The sequence below is a fragment of the Cotesia typhae genome, unplaced genomic scaffold (genome assembly GCF_013202065.1).
Source record: "Cotesia typhae breed Kobodo isofemale line unplaced genomic scaffold, CoteBio_Ctyphae contig_11, whole genome shotgun sequence".
NCBI lineage: Eukaryota > Metazoa > Arthropoda > Insecta > Hymenoptera > Braconidae > Cotesia > Cotesia typhae.
The window spans coordinates 812306-829233 of NW_027423711.1; the positions used below are offsets into that span (position 1 = coordinate 812306).

The 16928-nt window shown below is 27.7% G+C and overlaps 1 protein-coding gene across 1 annotated transcript; it reads left to right on the forward strand.

Annotated features, from left to right (window-relative positions):
• The first annotated feature begins 3280 nt into the window (after window positions 1–3280).
• Window positions 3281–16922, forward strand: LOC141524536 (tubulin glycylase 3A). Its single transcript, XM_074238499.1, is given in 14 exon segments — window positions 3281–3630; window positions 3699–4055; window positions 4125–4201; window positions 4269–4396; window positions 6320–6360; window positions 6363–6586; window positions 6665–6878; window positions 10700–10790; window positions 12808–12978; window positions 13065–13318; window positions 15373–15557; window positions 15631–15906; window positions 15969–16163; window positions 16695–16922. Coding segments are annotated over 14 exon segments (2556 nt in total). The 5' UTR covers window positions 3281–3515.
• Window positions 16923–16928: the final 6 nt, after the last annotated feature.

A 16928-nucleotide genomic window follows, 5' to 3' on the forward strand; every position in this document is an offset into this window, starting at 1 on the left:
ATATCTTTAGTCATTTTATTATTTCCTAAGATAATTTGGGGTGAGACGACTTATTTGATTTTCATAGAATTTTTTAACAGGAGTTTAGTTTGGGCATTTCCGCTGAAATTTCAAATTTTGTAAAAATTACAGTTTGAAAATTGAAATTAAAAATTCTAACACCCACCCCCGCAATCTCTATCGGAAGTAGAATTTATTGAAATCTGTTTTGAGATGATCTCTACATGATAAATAAAAGATTCCTACGAAATTTCGAGTTTCTAGAAGTTACCGTTTGGATATGGAAATTTAAAATTCTAACACTCATCCCCGCAATCCTTATTAGGAGTGGGTTGTTGTAAAATCTGCTCTTAGATCATTTCTGCATCACATATAGAAGACTCCAACTAAATTTGGAGTATATAGGAGTTATAGCTTGAAAATGAAAAATTTTCATTGTTAATATCCACCCCCACACTCTCCTGTGAGGTGGGATATCGTAAAATTCGTTCATAGATTATTTCTACATCTCTCACAGAAGATTCCTTCTAAATTTGGAGTCTACAGATGTTATATTAGTTTAAAAACGGGAATTTTTCATTGTTAACGCCCCGCAGGAATTTCTTAAAATCCGTTCTTAGCTGACCCTTACGTAGCAAAAGTAATATTCCTACCAAGTTTTGAGTTTATAAGTCCTACTAGCTGTTACCCGCCGGGCATTTTATAGAATTGTATTTTTAAATCTAGACTTAAATTTAATTTGAGTATTGTCTTGACTTGTTCAAATTCTAAATTCTATCGGATTGGTCTGTACCTTTATCCATGTGATAATTCTAACTAATATTCATTGTAACTTTCAATGTGCAATCACTATATCATTTGGATCTTATAGGAGCTAGAGCTTGGAAATTTGAAATTTTCATTCTTAACATCCACCCCCACAGTCCATATTGGGAGTAGGTTGTCATAAAATCCGATATTAAATCATTTCTACATCACATACAGAAGATTCTTACTAAATTCGGAGCTTGTAGGAGCTACAGCTCGGAAATTGAAATTTTAATGTTAACACCCACCCCTGCAACCCCCCGTGTCGCGAACTATCGTAAAATTTGTTTATAAATAATTTTTACATCACTTAAAAAAAATTCCTACCAAATTTGGAGTCTTTAGAAGCTATAGTTTAAAAATGAAAAATTTTCATTGTTGATACCCACCCCCGCGACCCCCTGTGGAGTGATCTATTGTAAAATTCGTTCATAGACTATTTCTACATCTCTTACAGAAGATTTCTATCAAATTTGGAGTCTACAGGAGTTGTAGTTTAAAAATTGGAATTTTTCATTGTTAACGCCTCTGCAAACCCCTTTTAAGGGAGGAATTTCTTAAAATCCGTTCTTAGCTGACCTCCTCTACATAGCAAAAGTAATATTCTTACCGAATTTGAAGTCTCTACGCCTTATAGTTCCAGAGATGTTGTGATGAATCACTATATACCTAAAAATCTCTTATACAATCGTGGTCATTAATTTAAGTATGTTATTAAGTTTACTGGAAAATAGTTATTTGTAAACTCAAATGTTTAGAAACTATAAATTTGAAAATTAGTTGATAATATCATTTGTAAAATTAGTCGCAAATAAAAAATGATATTAATGAAGTTAGCGAAATGCAAATTTTACCAAATACCAATTCAGTCATTTATAAAATATATAATTCACGTAGCCACATTTAGAATTGAGTCCAATCCTTACTGCAGAAACTTATAAAATTAGCCGATTGTAAACTTTAAGAATTGTAAAACTAGCCGTTTTAAACTTCTTACAGCTTTTGAATGGGTCGGTCGAATCTGCTCTAATTTTAAGAAAAACTAAATTTATAGAAGTCTTTTCAGATGCCTTCGGCTAATTTTACAATTCACAAAGTTTACAATCGTCTAATTTTCTAAGTTTCTGCAGTAAGAATTGGCTAAATTCACATCGCCACAGATTTTTGTTTTTGCTATTTCATAAATGACTGAATTTACTATGCGTTGCAATAATTTATCCCTGCTTGCGTTGCTTTGGTATCATTAGAAATTTGTAATTATAGACATTTGAATTTATGGATATGGAAATTTAAAAAAATGGACGTTTGATTTTTGGATATACCAAAAATGAACTTAAGTATATTTGATGAAATTTCAATTTCGCTAATTTCATTAATATCATTTATTATTTCCGACTAATTTTACAAATGACATTATCAACTGATTTCCAAATCTAGAGTTGATAAACATTCTAGTTTACAAGCGGCTATTTTCCAGTAATATTAAAAACATACTTAAATTAATGACCACGATTGTATATGTATAGATAGTTCCGTAAATTTTATAATAAGTAACTATATTTATGGGAATCCCCTTTAATTATGTAGATCTCTATAGATTATCATCGAAATTTTGAACTTTTAGCGGGCTTTTTAAAAATTTTTTACATACAAATCTTCTCCTGATACTTTTAAACAAAATAAAAAAATTAACCAAGCCGGTCGAACCATTCTCAAGTGAAACTCGGACAAACATGCGGCAATTGATTTTTATTTACATAGATAGATAGATAGATATATTAGTATTCTAGAAATAAATGAATGTCAATTAATGTGATGGAAATGTATTCACACCTATCTGTTTTATGATGTCAGTTTTGTTAATTAAAAAAATAAATTATTTCCCAACTAATAATATAAACATGTAATTTTAAAGAAAAATACTTTGGATAAAAATAAAAAAAAAAAAAATGATAACTTATTGTAAAAGTTTCTACGCTCATGTTCAATAATATCGACTAACTTGCGAGGTCAATAGGGCGCGTATAATCTAAAAATAAAACGGGTTAAATCGTTGAGAAGTTAAGATTTGAATGGATGATTAAAGGAGGTCAGAAGTAAGTAATTAATTGTACTATCTCTTGATTGGTTGAGATCTAGTTGAAAAAATTAGTTAAACAAGTGATAGGGTAATTTTCAAGCTTGTCTGATAAAGTGAGCTCTCTTTACCTAGATTTATCACATAAGCAAAAAGGACGAGGTGCTGCCTGGTACGCTAGTCGTGGGTACCCCCTCTTATTCGTTGATACTCATACTTAGTAATCCTTTATTCAAACTTACTTCACTGATCTTATCCTCAATTTTATCGTGCACCGCGCTTGCGGGGATCCACAACAAAATACATTCACATGCACGCATTCAAATGTCAAATTTTGTTATTTTCACTCTTTTGCTTGATCTAACCGATTTACTCTACTAGCAATTTCATTTCAGTTTTAACGGGTATTCCATGGAACACACTACAAAGCTAAAAATTGATAGTACCAAGTTTAAATTATTTTTTTCTTCCTATCCGATTAATTATCCAATTTATTTTGATCCTAAAATTTTAAAAAGAAAAAATTAATAATTGAGTAAAAAAGAATAACACAGGCGATAGGTAAATAATGATTTATTTATGCGGAGTTTCGTGAAAAATATTTAATTCGAAGAATGAATTCTTATAAAAAATGAGGCTCTCTGAAAATGACATCTCAGATATTAAACAAGAAAAAGAAGAAGAAATGGTAGAAAATAATCAGGATATAAAAGAGCCTGTCAGTAGCGATGTTCTGTTGGATATTGGTTTGTAAATCTATAAATATGGTTAAAATATTTTATTTTAATATTATTATTGATAATTTTTCTTTAAGATTCGGTTCCTTTGACTCTTTACGAACGCTTCTTATCTGTAAAACAAATTGTTAAGGATGCGATAGCCGCACATCATACTTTTATGATTTATGGCCGTGCCAAAGTTATTCGAGAGTGTTTGATCAAACGAGGCTGGGTCGAAAAATTTTATCGAAGAAATAGTAATGGAGAAAGATCAAGAAATCAGCACTCAATTGTTAAAGCGCACCATCGCTTACGAGTACGAAATGTTCCTAGCGATCAACAACTTGATAAAAAACAACAGCCTCGGATTCAATCACAACCGCAACACGCTGGAGCAGATTCAAGCCCAGTAGTTCTACTTTCTGGAATTGGAGATCTTAAGGATGAGCAAAGTAAACAATTACTGATCTCTAAAATGCTTGTGAATCATACAGTTGATTTTTTATGGAATTCTGAATCAGATTGGTTTGGATGGCCATCACAGGATAACAAAACAACTATTTTCAATCGCTACTCTAGAGCTGGATTTACTTCCAAGGTAATGAAAATTTTAATTCTAATTGAATCATTTGTGTTATCAGATTTTTAGATTTTTAATTTTACAGGTTGGATTGTGTTCAAATGTTCGTCAAATGCACTGGTATTACGAACCAGGTATTGCAAATACTCTCTTCCCACGTTGCTACAATATTTGTCAAGCTGATCATTTACATGCTTTTATTGATGACTTCAGGTGAAAAAAATTTTTTTTTATATTTTGAAATGAACAATTATTTTTTTTTTTTTTTTGTTTATTTATTTATTTAACGTCGCTCTAACCGTTTGGTCCTCGGCGACAGATCAAAATTACAATTACTAATATACAGTGAACATTATTTTATGTCGTATATATAAAGTACAATATTTTATATCTGGTTGTAGGTAGAGGGAAAAGACAGGGAAAGGGGTATTTTTTATTGTGGATACATGACATTAAAGAACTTTTAGAAAAAAATTGATGAGCTATTGCAATCTGTTGAATTTGGAAAACTTATATGAAATAAAATACGCAGCTTTCGTATTTTTTTAAAGATTTTCTACTTCGAATACAATTTAGGAGTAGTTTCAAAGATTTTTTAAATTTAAGAGGTACACCTAATGTGAAATTAAAAAAATCGATTTTTTTTTATATTTGGATTGGTTATACCTTTGAAAATAATATATTAAAATTTGAAATCAATATCTCAAATGGTTTTTGAGTTACAGCCATTTGAAAAGTAGCCGCTCGGCAGTTAGATAGTTGCATTATAGATAGCTACAGAAAAACGCGTTTTTTTCGAAATAGCATTTTTCGTATTTGCTGCATAGTAAAAAATTTTTCGTCATTGTGTAGAGTGTTAAAATTTGTGTGTAGAATATTACACTCTAGTGTGTAGAATTTAACATTCTAGTGTGTTAAATCATTAAATCAACACATGTTCTGTATATAGTTCTCCATACGATGACCTACCAGTTTTTTGATCTGATCAAAAATCGAATTTTGGCAGGCCGAAAACGATTAAAATTTTGCGTAAAATTCAACTTTTTTTTAAAAACGCCGCCAATTTGTCAATTTTGGATATTTTTTTCGGCCGTAGATCATTGTACAGACAGTATCTTCTAGCTTAACGAAAAAAAAATTATTTTTATGTCTTATCGACGGAGAAGGCCGGAATCACTGCAGCAGTAGAGGACCTTTTTTAGTGCCGTCGGAGATCGCGTGTAACTCGAAAAATATTTAATTTTTTCTTCAAAAATTTTACTGTGTATTCTAAAATATGTATAAATATACCCTTAAAATTTTAAAACAATTGATACAGTAGTTTTTTTTTTTTTTTAATTTCCAAAAATCGCCTTTTTTTTAGGCTGTCACACTAGGTGTGCTCCTTAAAATGAAAATTTTGTTATAATTATCTATATTAATATACCAGAAAATGATACAATGGTATAAAAATAATTTTTAATATCTTTTTGGTGTCTCTGTACTTATTTAAATTAAAAATGATTGAAACATTTCAAAGAAGGTCAAAAATTATACGTTTGCCCAAAACTATTAGTAAAAATCATAACACTGAAGTTGACAGATATTAAAAATTTTTTTTTAGAATTTTATAGCAATTAAATTATTAAAAAAATTTAATTAAAAAGTTTCACATGTGAAAATTAGTAAAAAATTACAAGTGAAAATTTTTAGAAGCATTTTTTTATTGTAATTAATTTTTAAAAAAATTTTTAAAATTGACAGCTGACCGCTAACTTTAGTATTATAAAAATCGGTCAAATAAGAAGTTTTTGTAAAATCATTATCTATGAAGGTTTCTATAAACAAAAAAATTACAAAAAAAGATTTTTTATTAATTTGATTCAAAATTTTTCAAAAAATAATTTTGTTTAGTGAAAAAATTCTTAATTTTTTAAAAACGGACTAACGACGGAATTTTTTTTTGTTATTTTAATTCTAATATTTTTATGATTTTTTTTTAATCAACAAAAGTAATTTTTCTTGGATTAAATATTGATACTTATTGAATTTTTTTATTTCTCGTTCGATTGTTATTCGCATGGAAAATTTACTTGAAAAACTTGTGAAATATATTTAATAAGTAATTATATTAAAAAAAAATTATTTATATTTTAGACTCACGGCTTGTGTCAGTTTATTGAAATGGTTTGTCGAAAAATAGATAATCAAACAGAAAGCAGAGAGATTCCATCCACAGTACCATTAAAAGCGTTAGATTTTGCAGTACGTCGTTGCAGTGATTTTATAGCAGCTCAATCACACGAAGATATTGACAAAGAAAGTGAACGAGTATGGTCGCATCAATGGGATCAATTTATTTGTTGGTATTATAAAATTGTACAAAACGAAGCTTTTTTCCTTGGGACCGATATAGCGTTTCAAGTAAATTTCATTTGGTATATCATTTATTGAGATGCATCATATCATTTTACAAAAACTTTGCAAAATATTTTGTTTTAGAAATATATCCTTGCGGCAAAGCATATTTTAAAACGAATGAGAAAATACTGGCAACAATTAGACATGGATGGAGTGTTGAGTATATGGATATTGAAACCTGGAAATCGGAGTCGTGGTCGTGGTATTGTACTAATGAATAAAATTGAAGATATTATAGCTAAAGTTAGTCCAGCAAACAAGTCAGATACACGCTACGTTGTACAAAAGTATATTGGTAATATAAAATTAAAGTTATTATGTACCTGAAGTTCTGAACGTTTTTTTTGAACGAAAATCAAAAAAAAATTTTTTTTGCTTTTGAAACTGAAAAATCATTTTTCAGTTTCAAAATAAATCAAAGAGCCCGGGAAATAGTATATTGGATTCACAAAATACCAAAACTACCCCTTCAGCCACCCCTAAGACTTAAGAATTTGGAAAAAAATGATTTAAAAATAGTTTAAAAGGTCGTTTGAAGCTACGATTTTTTGAACTACGCGGACAACTATTTTACGTCATTAGACAAAAATTGTTAGACTCTTAACTTTCCTGGAAGCGACCGATTAGCAACTATTAGCTGGTTTACTAACGTTGGTTTTTTCTACTGAAGATTTAGTTAGTATGTGATGGTGTTAGCCGAGCCAAAGAATTTCGAACTTTGCAAATTACAAGACTCTTACGCTTTATATTCATGCAATTTTATTTAATCCTTTTGCGTTGCTTGTTCTGTAGTTCTTTGGTCGTTACCCAGGACACGCCACGTGGAGGCCACCATATTTTTATAAAGGATATTAGTATTTATTTTATTAGATCGATATGCGTCGATCGAACATTACTTGTCATTCTAATATCCTTTATCAAGTGTTCCACCCTACTTTTTTTTTTTAATCTATTATCGATCTATATTCATTCCGACTCTTTTCTCGGAAATATATTCCGAATACTATTTCTAGTTATGTTAAAAAATTGACTTAATGAAAAATTTTGAATGATTTTATTACCCAAGATTAAAATTTCCTAACGATTTTAGATTTTTTGTAGGTACTACTTGTTTCTACGTAAGGTACGTGCTCAATGGTTTTATAACTTTGTTATAATGTTATATTCATGTTTTTTTTTTTCCCAATCTTGGTAATTTTTCAGCTGACCGAAGAAAACAAAAACACAGTGTATTTGCGTAATTACATTATGTATCATTGTTAATGATTCAAACTTTACCGTTACGTTTATTGCTAAATATTAAAATGAATCATATAAAAAAAAAATACACTCTTAGTCGCATTACTGCTGACCGAATTACTCATCAAGTTCGTCTCTATTTAACTTTTTTTTCTTTCGAAAAAGTTGTTCTAACATTTTTTATTGTTAATACCTACGAAATCAGTATTCTTGGTTGCATTACTGCTGACCGAATTCTGAACTTATAGTATTTCGCTAATTTTTTTAATATTTATACGAATGAATAAATTTCTTGTACTCAATATCTTAACCAATATAAAAATTAGATTACAGATTATGTTTTCTTGGTCGCATTACTGCTGACCGAATTATATTTGAAAATTTTCTTTGGAGAGCTCATTTTTTTGTAATGTAGATAACAAAATTTTGGAAAATCCAATAGTGCACGCCTCATAATCTCATTTTTCACAACAAAATTGATTAAATTGAGAGATAAAAAACAGAAAATTCTGCTATGATTTAGTGGTGCCGAAGCTCTAAGATGAGGAAAAAAAATATTATAATGAAATGTATAGATATATATATATACAAAAAAATCTACAGTCTTATATTAGTTTTGTATAAATAATAATTTAACGACCGTGAATTAAACGCTCATATTAATTAAGAAAATCCATTGTGTATTACTTTAGATAATAAAAAATTATTCCGGTACGATCATTTATTCGACCAATTTCCCTGCCACATACACTCATCCATACACGGACATCCAGAAAAGATTATGTTTAATGTTATTATTTACTATGTTAAACTAAAAAATGTTTATTGAAATATATTTTATGTGCCTGACAAATTATTTGACTTGATATAAGTGTGTTCATATTAACCTGTAAGTGCGATATAAATTACAAAAATAAATTTCAGTTTTAAGAAAACTGCTTTTTTTGAAATGTCGAGAGTAGAGCACAACCTCAACGCTTCGCTAATGAGGCGTGCAATACAATATTCTTAATCGTTGAATTGCCGATCGAGTTCTGTACAAATTACATTTTTGTATAAGATGAAAGATCCAGTTTCTTACACTGGCCTACTTATTGACATTTACAATTTTATTTCAGTTTAAAAATTAATAGAAAATTAATCGCTTATTTTGACCTTGGAAATAACTGAAATTTTTTTCTATTGTTTACTACTTGGTTATCTATGTTTTTCTCATACAAAAGCTGTTCAAATACTTCTTACAAGCTCGGCATTGATATTTCATATCGTTAAGCACAGTGTATATTAATTCTTTGTTCGTAAAAGGATCGTAATCAAATTCTTCATTTTTCAACTTTTCTCTTCAATTATTCAAATATTGAGACAAAGAAAAAAGTATTGAAAAGTATTGGATTGATTAGAAAACTGATACTTTTCAATACTTTTTTCTATATCTCGATATTTTTTTTTTATCAGGGTAAAGATGTACCTGATTGATAATTCGGTCAGCAGTAATGCGACTAAGAATAAGTTATCCGTCCAATAATTTTTATGTAGTACAAAGATTTAAAAAACTAACAGTTTGATCTTTCTTTAAAGTTAATTTAGATAAATTGCAGAAATACTATAAATTCAGAATTCGGTCAGCAATAATGCGACCAAGAATACAAGTTTCATATGTATTAAGAATAAGAAATTATAGCACAACTTATCGGGTAGAAAATAAAATAATTAACCTGAATAAAAAAAATATTGAGACAAAGAAAAAAGTATTGAAAAGTATTGTATTGACTAGAAAACTGATACTTTTCAATACTTTTTTCTATGTCTCGATATTTTTTTTTTTATCAGGGTAAAGATGTACCTGATTGATAATTCGGTCAGCAGTAATGCAACTAAGAGTGTATTTTTTTTTATATAATTTATTTTAATATTTAGCAATAAACGTAACGATGAAATTTAAATCATTGACAATGATACGGAATGTAATTACGCAAATACACTGTGTTTTCTTCGGTCAGCTGAAAAATTACCAAGATTGGGAAAAAAAAAAACATGAATATAACATTATAACAAAGTTATAAAACCATTGAGCACGTACCTTACGTAGAAACAAGTAGTACCTACAAAAAATCTAAAATCGTTAGGAAATTTTAATCTTGGGTAATAAAATCATTCAAAATTTTTCATTAAGTCAATTTTTTAACATAACAAGAAATAGTATTCGAATATATTTCCGAGAAAAGAGTCGGAATAAATGTAGATCGATAATAGATTAAAAAAAAAAAGTAGGGTGGGACACTTGATAAAGGATATTAGAATGACAAGTAATGTTCGATCGACGCATATCGATCTAATAAAATAAATACTAATATCCTTTATAAAAATATGGTGGCCTCCACGTGGCGTGTCCTGGGCAACGACCAAAGAACTACAGAACAAGAAATGCAAAAGGATTAAATAAAATTGCATGAATATAAAGCGTAATCCTCTCGGAATTTGCAAAGTTCGAAATTCTTTGGCTCGGCTAACACCATCACTTACTAACTAAATCTTCAGTAGAAAAAACCAACGTTAGTAAACCAGCTAATAGTTGCTAATCGGTCACTTCCAGGAAAGTTAAGAGTCTAACAATTTTTGTCTAATGACGTAAAATAGTTATCCGCGTCTAAGTCTTAGGGGTGGCTGAAGGGGTAGTTTTGGTATTTTGAGAATCCAATATACTATTTCCCGGGCTCTTTGACTTATTTTGAAACTGAAAAATCATTTTCAGTCTCAAAAGCAAAAAAAATTTTTTTTTGATTTTCGTTCAAAAAAAAAACGTTCAGAACTTCAGGTACATAAATTATTAATAGTAGGATAATTGTCTCTACTCATTTTAATACATCTTAATTATAGAAAGACCATTGCTGATATACAATACAAAATTTGATATCCGACAGTGGTTTATCGTGACTTGTGCTCAACCTTTAACATTATGGATGTACAGGTGCGTTTTGATAATGTCGCGTGTTTGAACATTTCTAAAAATAGTATAATAATGCACGAGTATAAATTACTAATTTTATTTTTAGTATAAATATCAGAATTAAGGACTAGTTTTTAAATCCGTGATAAAATTTTATTGCTAGTAAATCTATAACTATGAAATTAATCTATATTATTAAGAGAGTAAGCAAAATTTTATGATGAAAATTAATGTAGAACATATTTAATAATTAAAAAAATTTTATAACAAATAAATTATAGCAAAAAAAAATAATAAAAAAAAAATTGACATTTAGAAATTTAAAAAAATAAAAAATGCAATTTTTTAAAAATATTTTTTTGGAAGAAATCTTTTTATTAAATAAAATTAAAAAACTGTCAAGTTTCAGCTAACTTGAATATCGTAATTTGTGATCAGTGTATTTATATGATAAAATGGGTTTTTATGGTTAAATTTGATACAATTGGAAAGGTCTTGACCTGGAGTTGTACCTTTTCAAGGTTTCATATCATTTTCACCAATAGTCATTTTATGATGATAAGTACATAGGCTGTATTCGAAAATGCTCTATCTCTAGATACATAGTGAAGAAATTATCCTGTATCTTGTGAACTATTGATATTTTTAAAGATATAAGCTCATCCCGATGTTACACTTATCAAAACCTTTCATTTGAGTACCTACATCAATTTTTCATATTATTATTATTATTATTATTATTATTGTTATTATTATTATTAGATTCTTAAATAGACTCTTAAATATAGTGCCTGATATGATGTTATGATTTTGAACTTTTTCTAATTATTTCTTCCTTTTCTTATTAAGTTTTAACTTGAAGTGCATTCTGATGACAAGAAACCAAATAATAAACATTTTTTCATTTGAAATTATTTTCTATATAAATTTTATGTCTCGTTATTTACTTTTTTATGTTATATATTATTACTTAATTTCTTCACACACTCTGTAACACTTGATGTATCTTTTAGATATTAGGGGACGTTGTCCTACAGCCAGTTAATAAATTACATTATTATTATTATTATTATTATTATTTTTTTTTTTTATTTATTGACCATGGAGTCTAAGCCCCTTGCGGCGATCCAAGTTACAAATAATATAATTTTCATATAATATATTTATATATATGTATATTTGAAAAATATACCAAAATGCATGTGGGTACTCAAATGAAAGCTCTTGCTGAGTGTAACATCGAGATGAGCTTATATCTTTAAAAACGTCTAGTTAAAAAAGTACCGTGCAATTGAACAAAAGTATTTATTTAATAAAGTAAAATTTTATTTATTTATAGTTCACAAATCACGGCAGTCATATAGTGTCTGCAAGGTTGCTAGTAAATATAATTTCACATTGAAAAAAATTCTATCTCGGATTAAAAAACTGGCCCTAAAAATTTTTATAGATAAATATAACTATTTAGATAAACTGAATTTGCTTCCTTTGTAGACGTTGTGATTAAACAAATAAACTTCCTTTGTAAACGTCTTATAATTATCAAGTTGCGAATAATTCTAATTTTATGCTGTTTCGATTTGTAATTTAATGATAATATTTAGTTTTTTTCAAAAGTAATTTACTTCTATAAATTTAAGCTTGTCTTACTATATATAGTTTAACTTCTTTCATTATAAAATAAATTCTTCTTAGTTACAAATTAATTGATATTCATCTACAAAAGAGTATAATTTTTTAGATTATTTCAAAATTATTGTTTCTGATAATTTTGGGATCAATTAATTAAAACTTTTTGTGAATTTTTAAAATTAAATTTAAAATTAAAAAAAAAATTTTTAAGTTACTTTAAATTCTCAGTATTTTTAATAAATTAAAAATAAACGACTATTCTAAAAAATATATCGAATTAATTCAATTAAAATAGTTATATTAAATTGTAAATTCAATTTTTGTATTTAAAAGTAAACTATTTTTCGATAAAAAAATTGAAAATTAATTTAAAATTTTACCCTATATAATATATTTTCTTTTCAAGAGAGAGTTATTTACGGTTTTGTTCACAAAAGTTTCGTTTGAATGATCTTCACGAATCGATACATTTGAATAACCATGCAGTTCAATGCAAATATAGAAATAGTCCAGACCGTGACACCGCACTGCCCAATGACAATATGTGGGATGCAACTACATTTAAAAATTTTCTCAAGTACACCTTCACAGTATTATTCAGTTATTTATCATTGGCAAAATAAAAATAATGTTTAATTATAATGTAATTTTTTTTTTTTTTAGGTCTCAAGGTCACAGTAATGCTTGGGATGAATTAATTTACCCAGGAATGAAACAAAGTCTTGTAGGTTCATTATTAGCCAGTCAAGAGGCAATGGATCGACGAAAAAATAGTTTTGAATTATATGGTGCAGATTTTATGGTGATGGAAGATTTTTCAGTATGGCTAATTGAAATCAATAGTCATCCAGATATGAGTTACAGTACAACTGTAACAACTCGGTTGTGTAAACAAGTTATGGAAGATTTGATTAAAGGTAAAAAAGACGCCTAAATTCATTTGTATTTAAATAATCAGAAATCTTATAAAAAAAACTCAATTTAATTATCTAATTAGTACTTAAAATGAATCAAATGTTTTTGTTTAATGTTTCAACATATATGGGTGATTCTCTGTAAGGACGTCTTAAATCTGTACAAAATTGTCCGACCAAATTATTTTTGATTTTATTAGAAAAAAAATTAACAAGGGCTACAAAATTATCGAGTTAAATGATAATAAATACACAGCCGATTAAATTTTTGTTTTTTCGATATTTGTGTATTTTTTGCCTTACAATATGACAGGGGACTGTTTGCCAGGGCATTGTTTTTTTTTTTTTTTTTTCAATTTGAGAAAAATCAAGCAAACTTTTTCAATGCATTCAACTTTTCAAGTTCTCAATTAATATTTACGTTAATTAGAATAATATTTATTTATTTATTTACAACCAAACCCAACAGCCGTAGCCATTAATAGGATTAATAATCTTTATAAAGTAATTGAGGAGTTAAATTTTAAAAGGGTATATTTTCATTTTTGATTAATCGCGACAAAAAACTGGTTATCTTCAATTAAATATTTTTATTGAACCTTTTTAATTTAGCTATAAAATGCTATCGGTTATGAAGCTACAATTCTATTTTCATTTAGAAATCTTTATAATTCTCAAAGTACTTAATATTTAAAAGATCAAAAAACTGTTCTTTTAAAATATGAAAAGTTACCCTTTCGAAAATCAGCTCCTCAATTATTCTTAAATTATTTCCGTAATGACAAGATAACCAAGAAAGTTAAATAATAAATTCAGATTGTAGCAATCGCTTCATAACTACTCGGGTAAGTAAACGTAAAAAAGAAAAAAAAATATATAACAAGAAAAAAATAACAGATTTGTATGAAGAAAATCTGAGCAATTATAGACATAAATTAACCATTTCATAAAAATAGTTTGCATAGAAATTAGGATTATAGTTAGTAGAGAGATCAGACCAGTCAGTTCAGCAGAGCTCGGTAATTAATCGTAACATCATATTTTTAAAATTAAATGTTAGGCCAAATTAAAGTCAACAAACAAAGCAGGATGATATGAATCAATGCCTACTAACGTCCAATCTGATTTCTCTACATTACAAATAATGTTTGACAGAACTAAATCTAAACAATTATTTTGATAGTTTGTAACTGAGTTATACTGCTCAAATTTATCTAAATCATTGAAGTTATTTAAATATGCAGATTTTGCATCAAATAATACATTGTCTTGATGTTTCACATATTTATCAATGTTAAAATCACTGACTAGTATAATTTTATAATTAACAACACTAACGATCTCAGATAAAAAATCTAAAAAATCACTGAGAATTTTAAGACTTATGGATCCAATTTTATAAATAAAAATAGTTGCCAGAAGACTGAGTGTCTCATGGCCCAGACACATGTTTCCAGCACAAACGGTGTTTTTGACACTAAATAAAATAACGATAAAGCACTAACAGCCCTATGGTTATTAACTTAAGGCTAATTAGATCCTTATAAATTTTACAAAAGGTAAAATAACACGCTTGATTTTTTTGGCTTTGAACTTCTGGCAGGGGACTGTTCTTAAAACGCCTGGGAAAAATTTGGTTTAATGAATTTAATGAAACAAATTAATTTTCGGTACTTTTTATTGAAGAAGATTGTTAGTTAACTAATTAAGTTTATAAACATTATGGACCAAATTATAAATTATGGACGAATAATTTAAAATTTAATTTTAAAGTTTGAATTTTGGGAATGGGACAGCCCAGGGGACTGTTATTTCGGTGGTTTACGAATTTATAGCAAAAAAAAAACTAAAATTTATTTCATTTTAGTTTTCAATGCTCCAAATAGAAATGTTTTTTTACTTTCGTAATAAATTTTTGTAGTTACAAAATAACAAATTTTCTAATAAAAACATGCCTGGGACAGCAAAAAACATCCTTACAGAGAATCATCCATATATTACTCGAAAGCCCAATAATATTTTGCCAAAATTTTTACTTTCAATATGAAACGTTACAGTTGTTATAGATTTCCGAGAAAATAAAAATGCAAATACTGGTCTATTTGAGTTGGTATATAAACAGCGAATGCCCAATTGTCAACCATATTTAGGTACTGCGTTGTCTGTTCAAGGAACAAGCATAAATACTAATGAGAGAAAGTTAAATAATCTAGATACTAAAATTATCCCTAAACTCCCATTGGTAATAGAATTCTACACTAAAATATTACCTCTCTCAATTAAAATTATTAATTAATATTCATATTTATATTTAGAGCTGCATATCAAGGAAAAAATCAGCGGCAAACAATTATATTGGACCAGTAATTATTGACCTAATTGAAAAATTAGAAATTCAAATAGATCGCGAATTGCATTCTTATTACAAAGAAAATTCTCTGAATGATTCAAACTTTTCATCTCCTATTACCTCGTCATCACAAAATTCATTAGCTCTTGCACCAGTTCATGTTGAAGGCGGCCCTAGTCTAAAAGATTCCTTAAGTTTTCCGAGTTCTGGAATTAGCTCAAAAAAGCTATCGCCTATTCGGGTAAGTTGAAATTTAAAAATAGAAAATATTAATCTGATTAAATTAATCATTATTTGTTTTAGAATACCCAAAAGATTAATAGAAATACGCAAAGTGGCCATTCATCACAAAAGTTGTTTACGAATAATGATTCAATAAAAAAATATTGTACGAAACAGAAAACATCAAAAGTAATGAATAATCATCGACAAATAGCTAAAACTGCCGGGAAATTAAAATCAGAAAAATATTCTAAGAAAAAAAATGAGGATGAAAAGGTAAAATAATATTTTAATAGAGATAAACTATCTTTTGAACAAAGTGTTTTTGGAATCAAATATTAAAAATTAAAAAATATTTTTACTAAATTTTTTTCAACATTTTTTTTAAGTTTAAAACATCATTTATAAATAAATCATTATTTTTTAATTCGTCTTAATCTATTTCATTATTTAAGACTTGCACTTTTAATAATAAAGATTTGTTTGTTTCAAATTTACGTTACGGTTTCCTTTTTTTTTTTTTTTACTTTTTACATATTTTGCATATAGTAGATTAAAGTTATACACAAGTAATTTAGACACCTATTATGTTTCGACACATGTTATGTATATCTTTCGGTAAATTAATCAAACTATTTAATTATTAATTGACTTTTTTTATACTTATCAATATTTCATAATATGAGAGCCTCGATAGACAGACAAGCGAGAAATGAATGGCATACATAATTACAAGTACTGGTCGTGCTATTTTTTTTTTTTTTTAATATTTAATTAAGTTAACTTGATTTATTATTTTATTTTTAGTTGATGGGAAAAGCAGTTCGTAGTGCAATAAATAAATGTAAAAAATATGAAATTATTTCCCTCGATGTACTACCACTGCCATCATTAACAACACCAGGAAAATCCGGAAATCGAGTATCTAGATCCTTTGTAAATAGTAAAATAAAAGATAATTTTTATATTCAAAAGAAGCAAGAAGCACTAGCGATAACCGAAATATGTGCTAAAGGTCTGAGTCTAACTAAATAGAGTTGA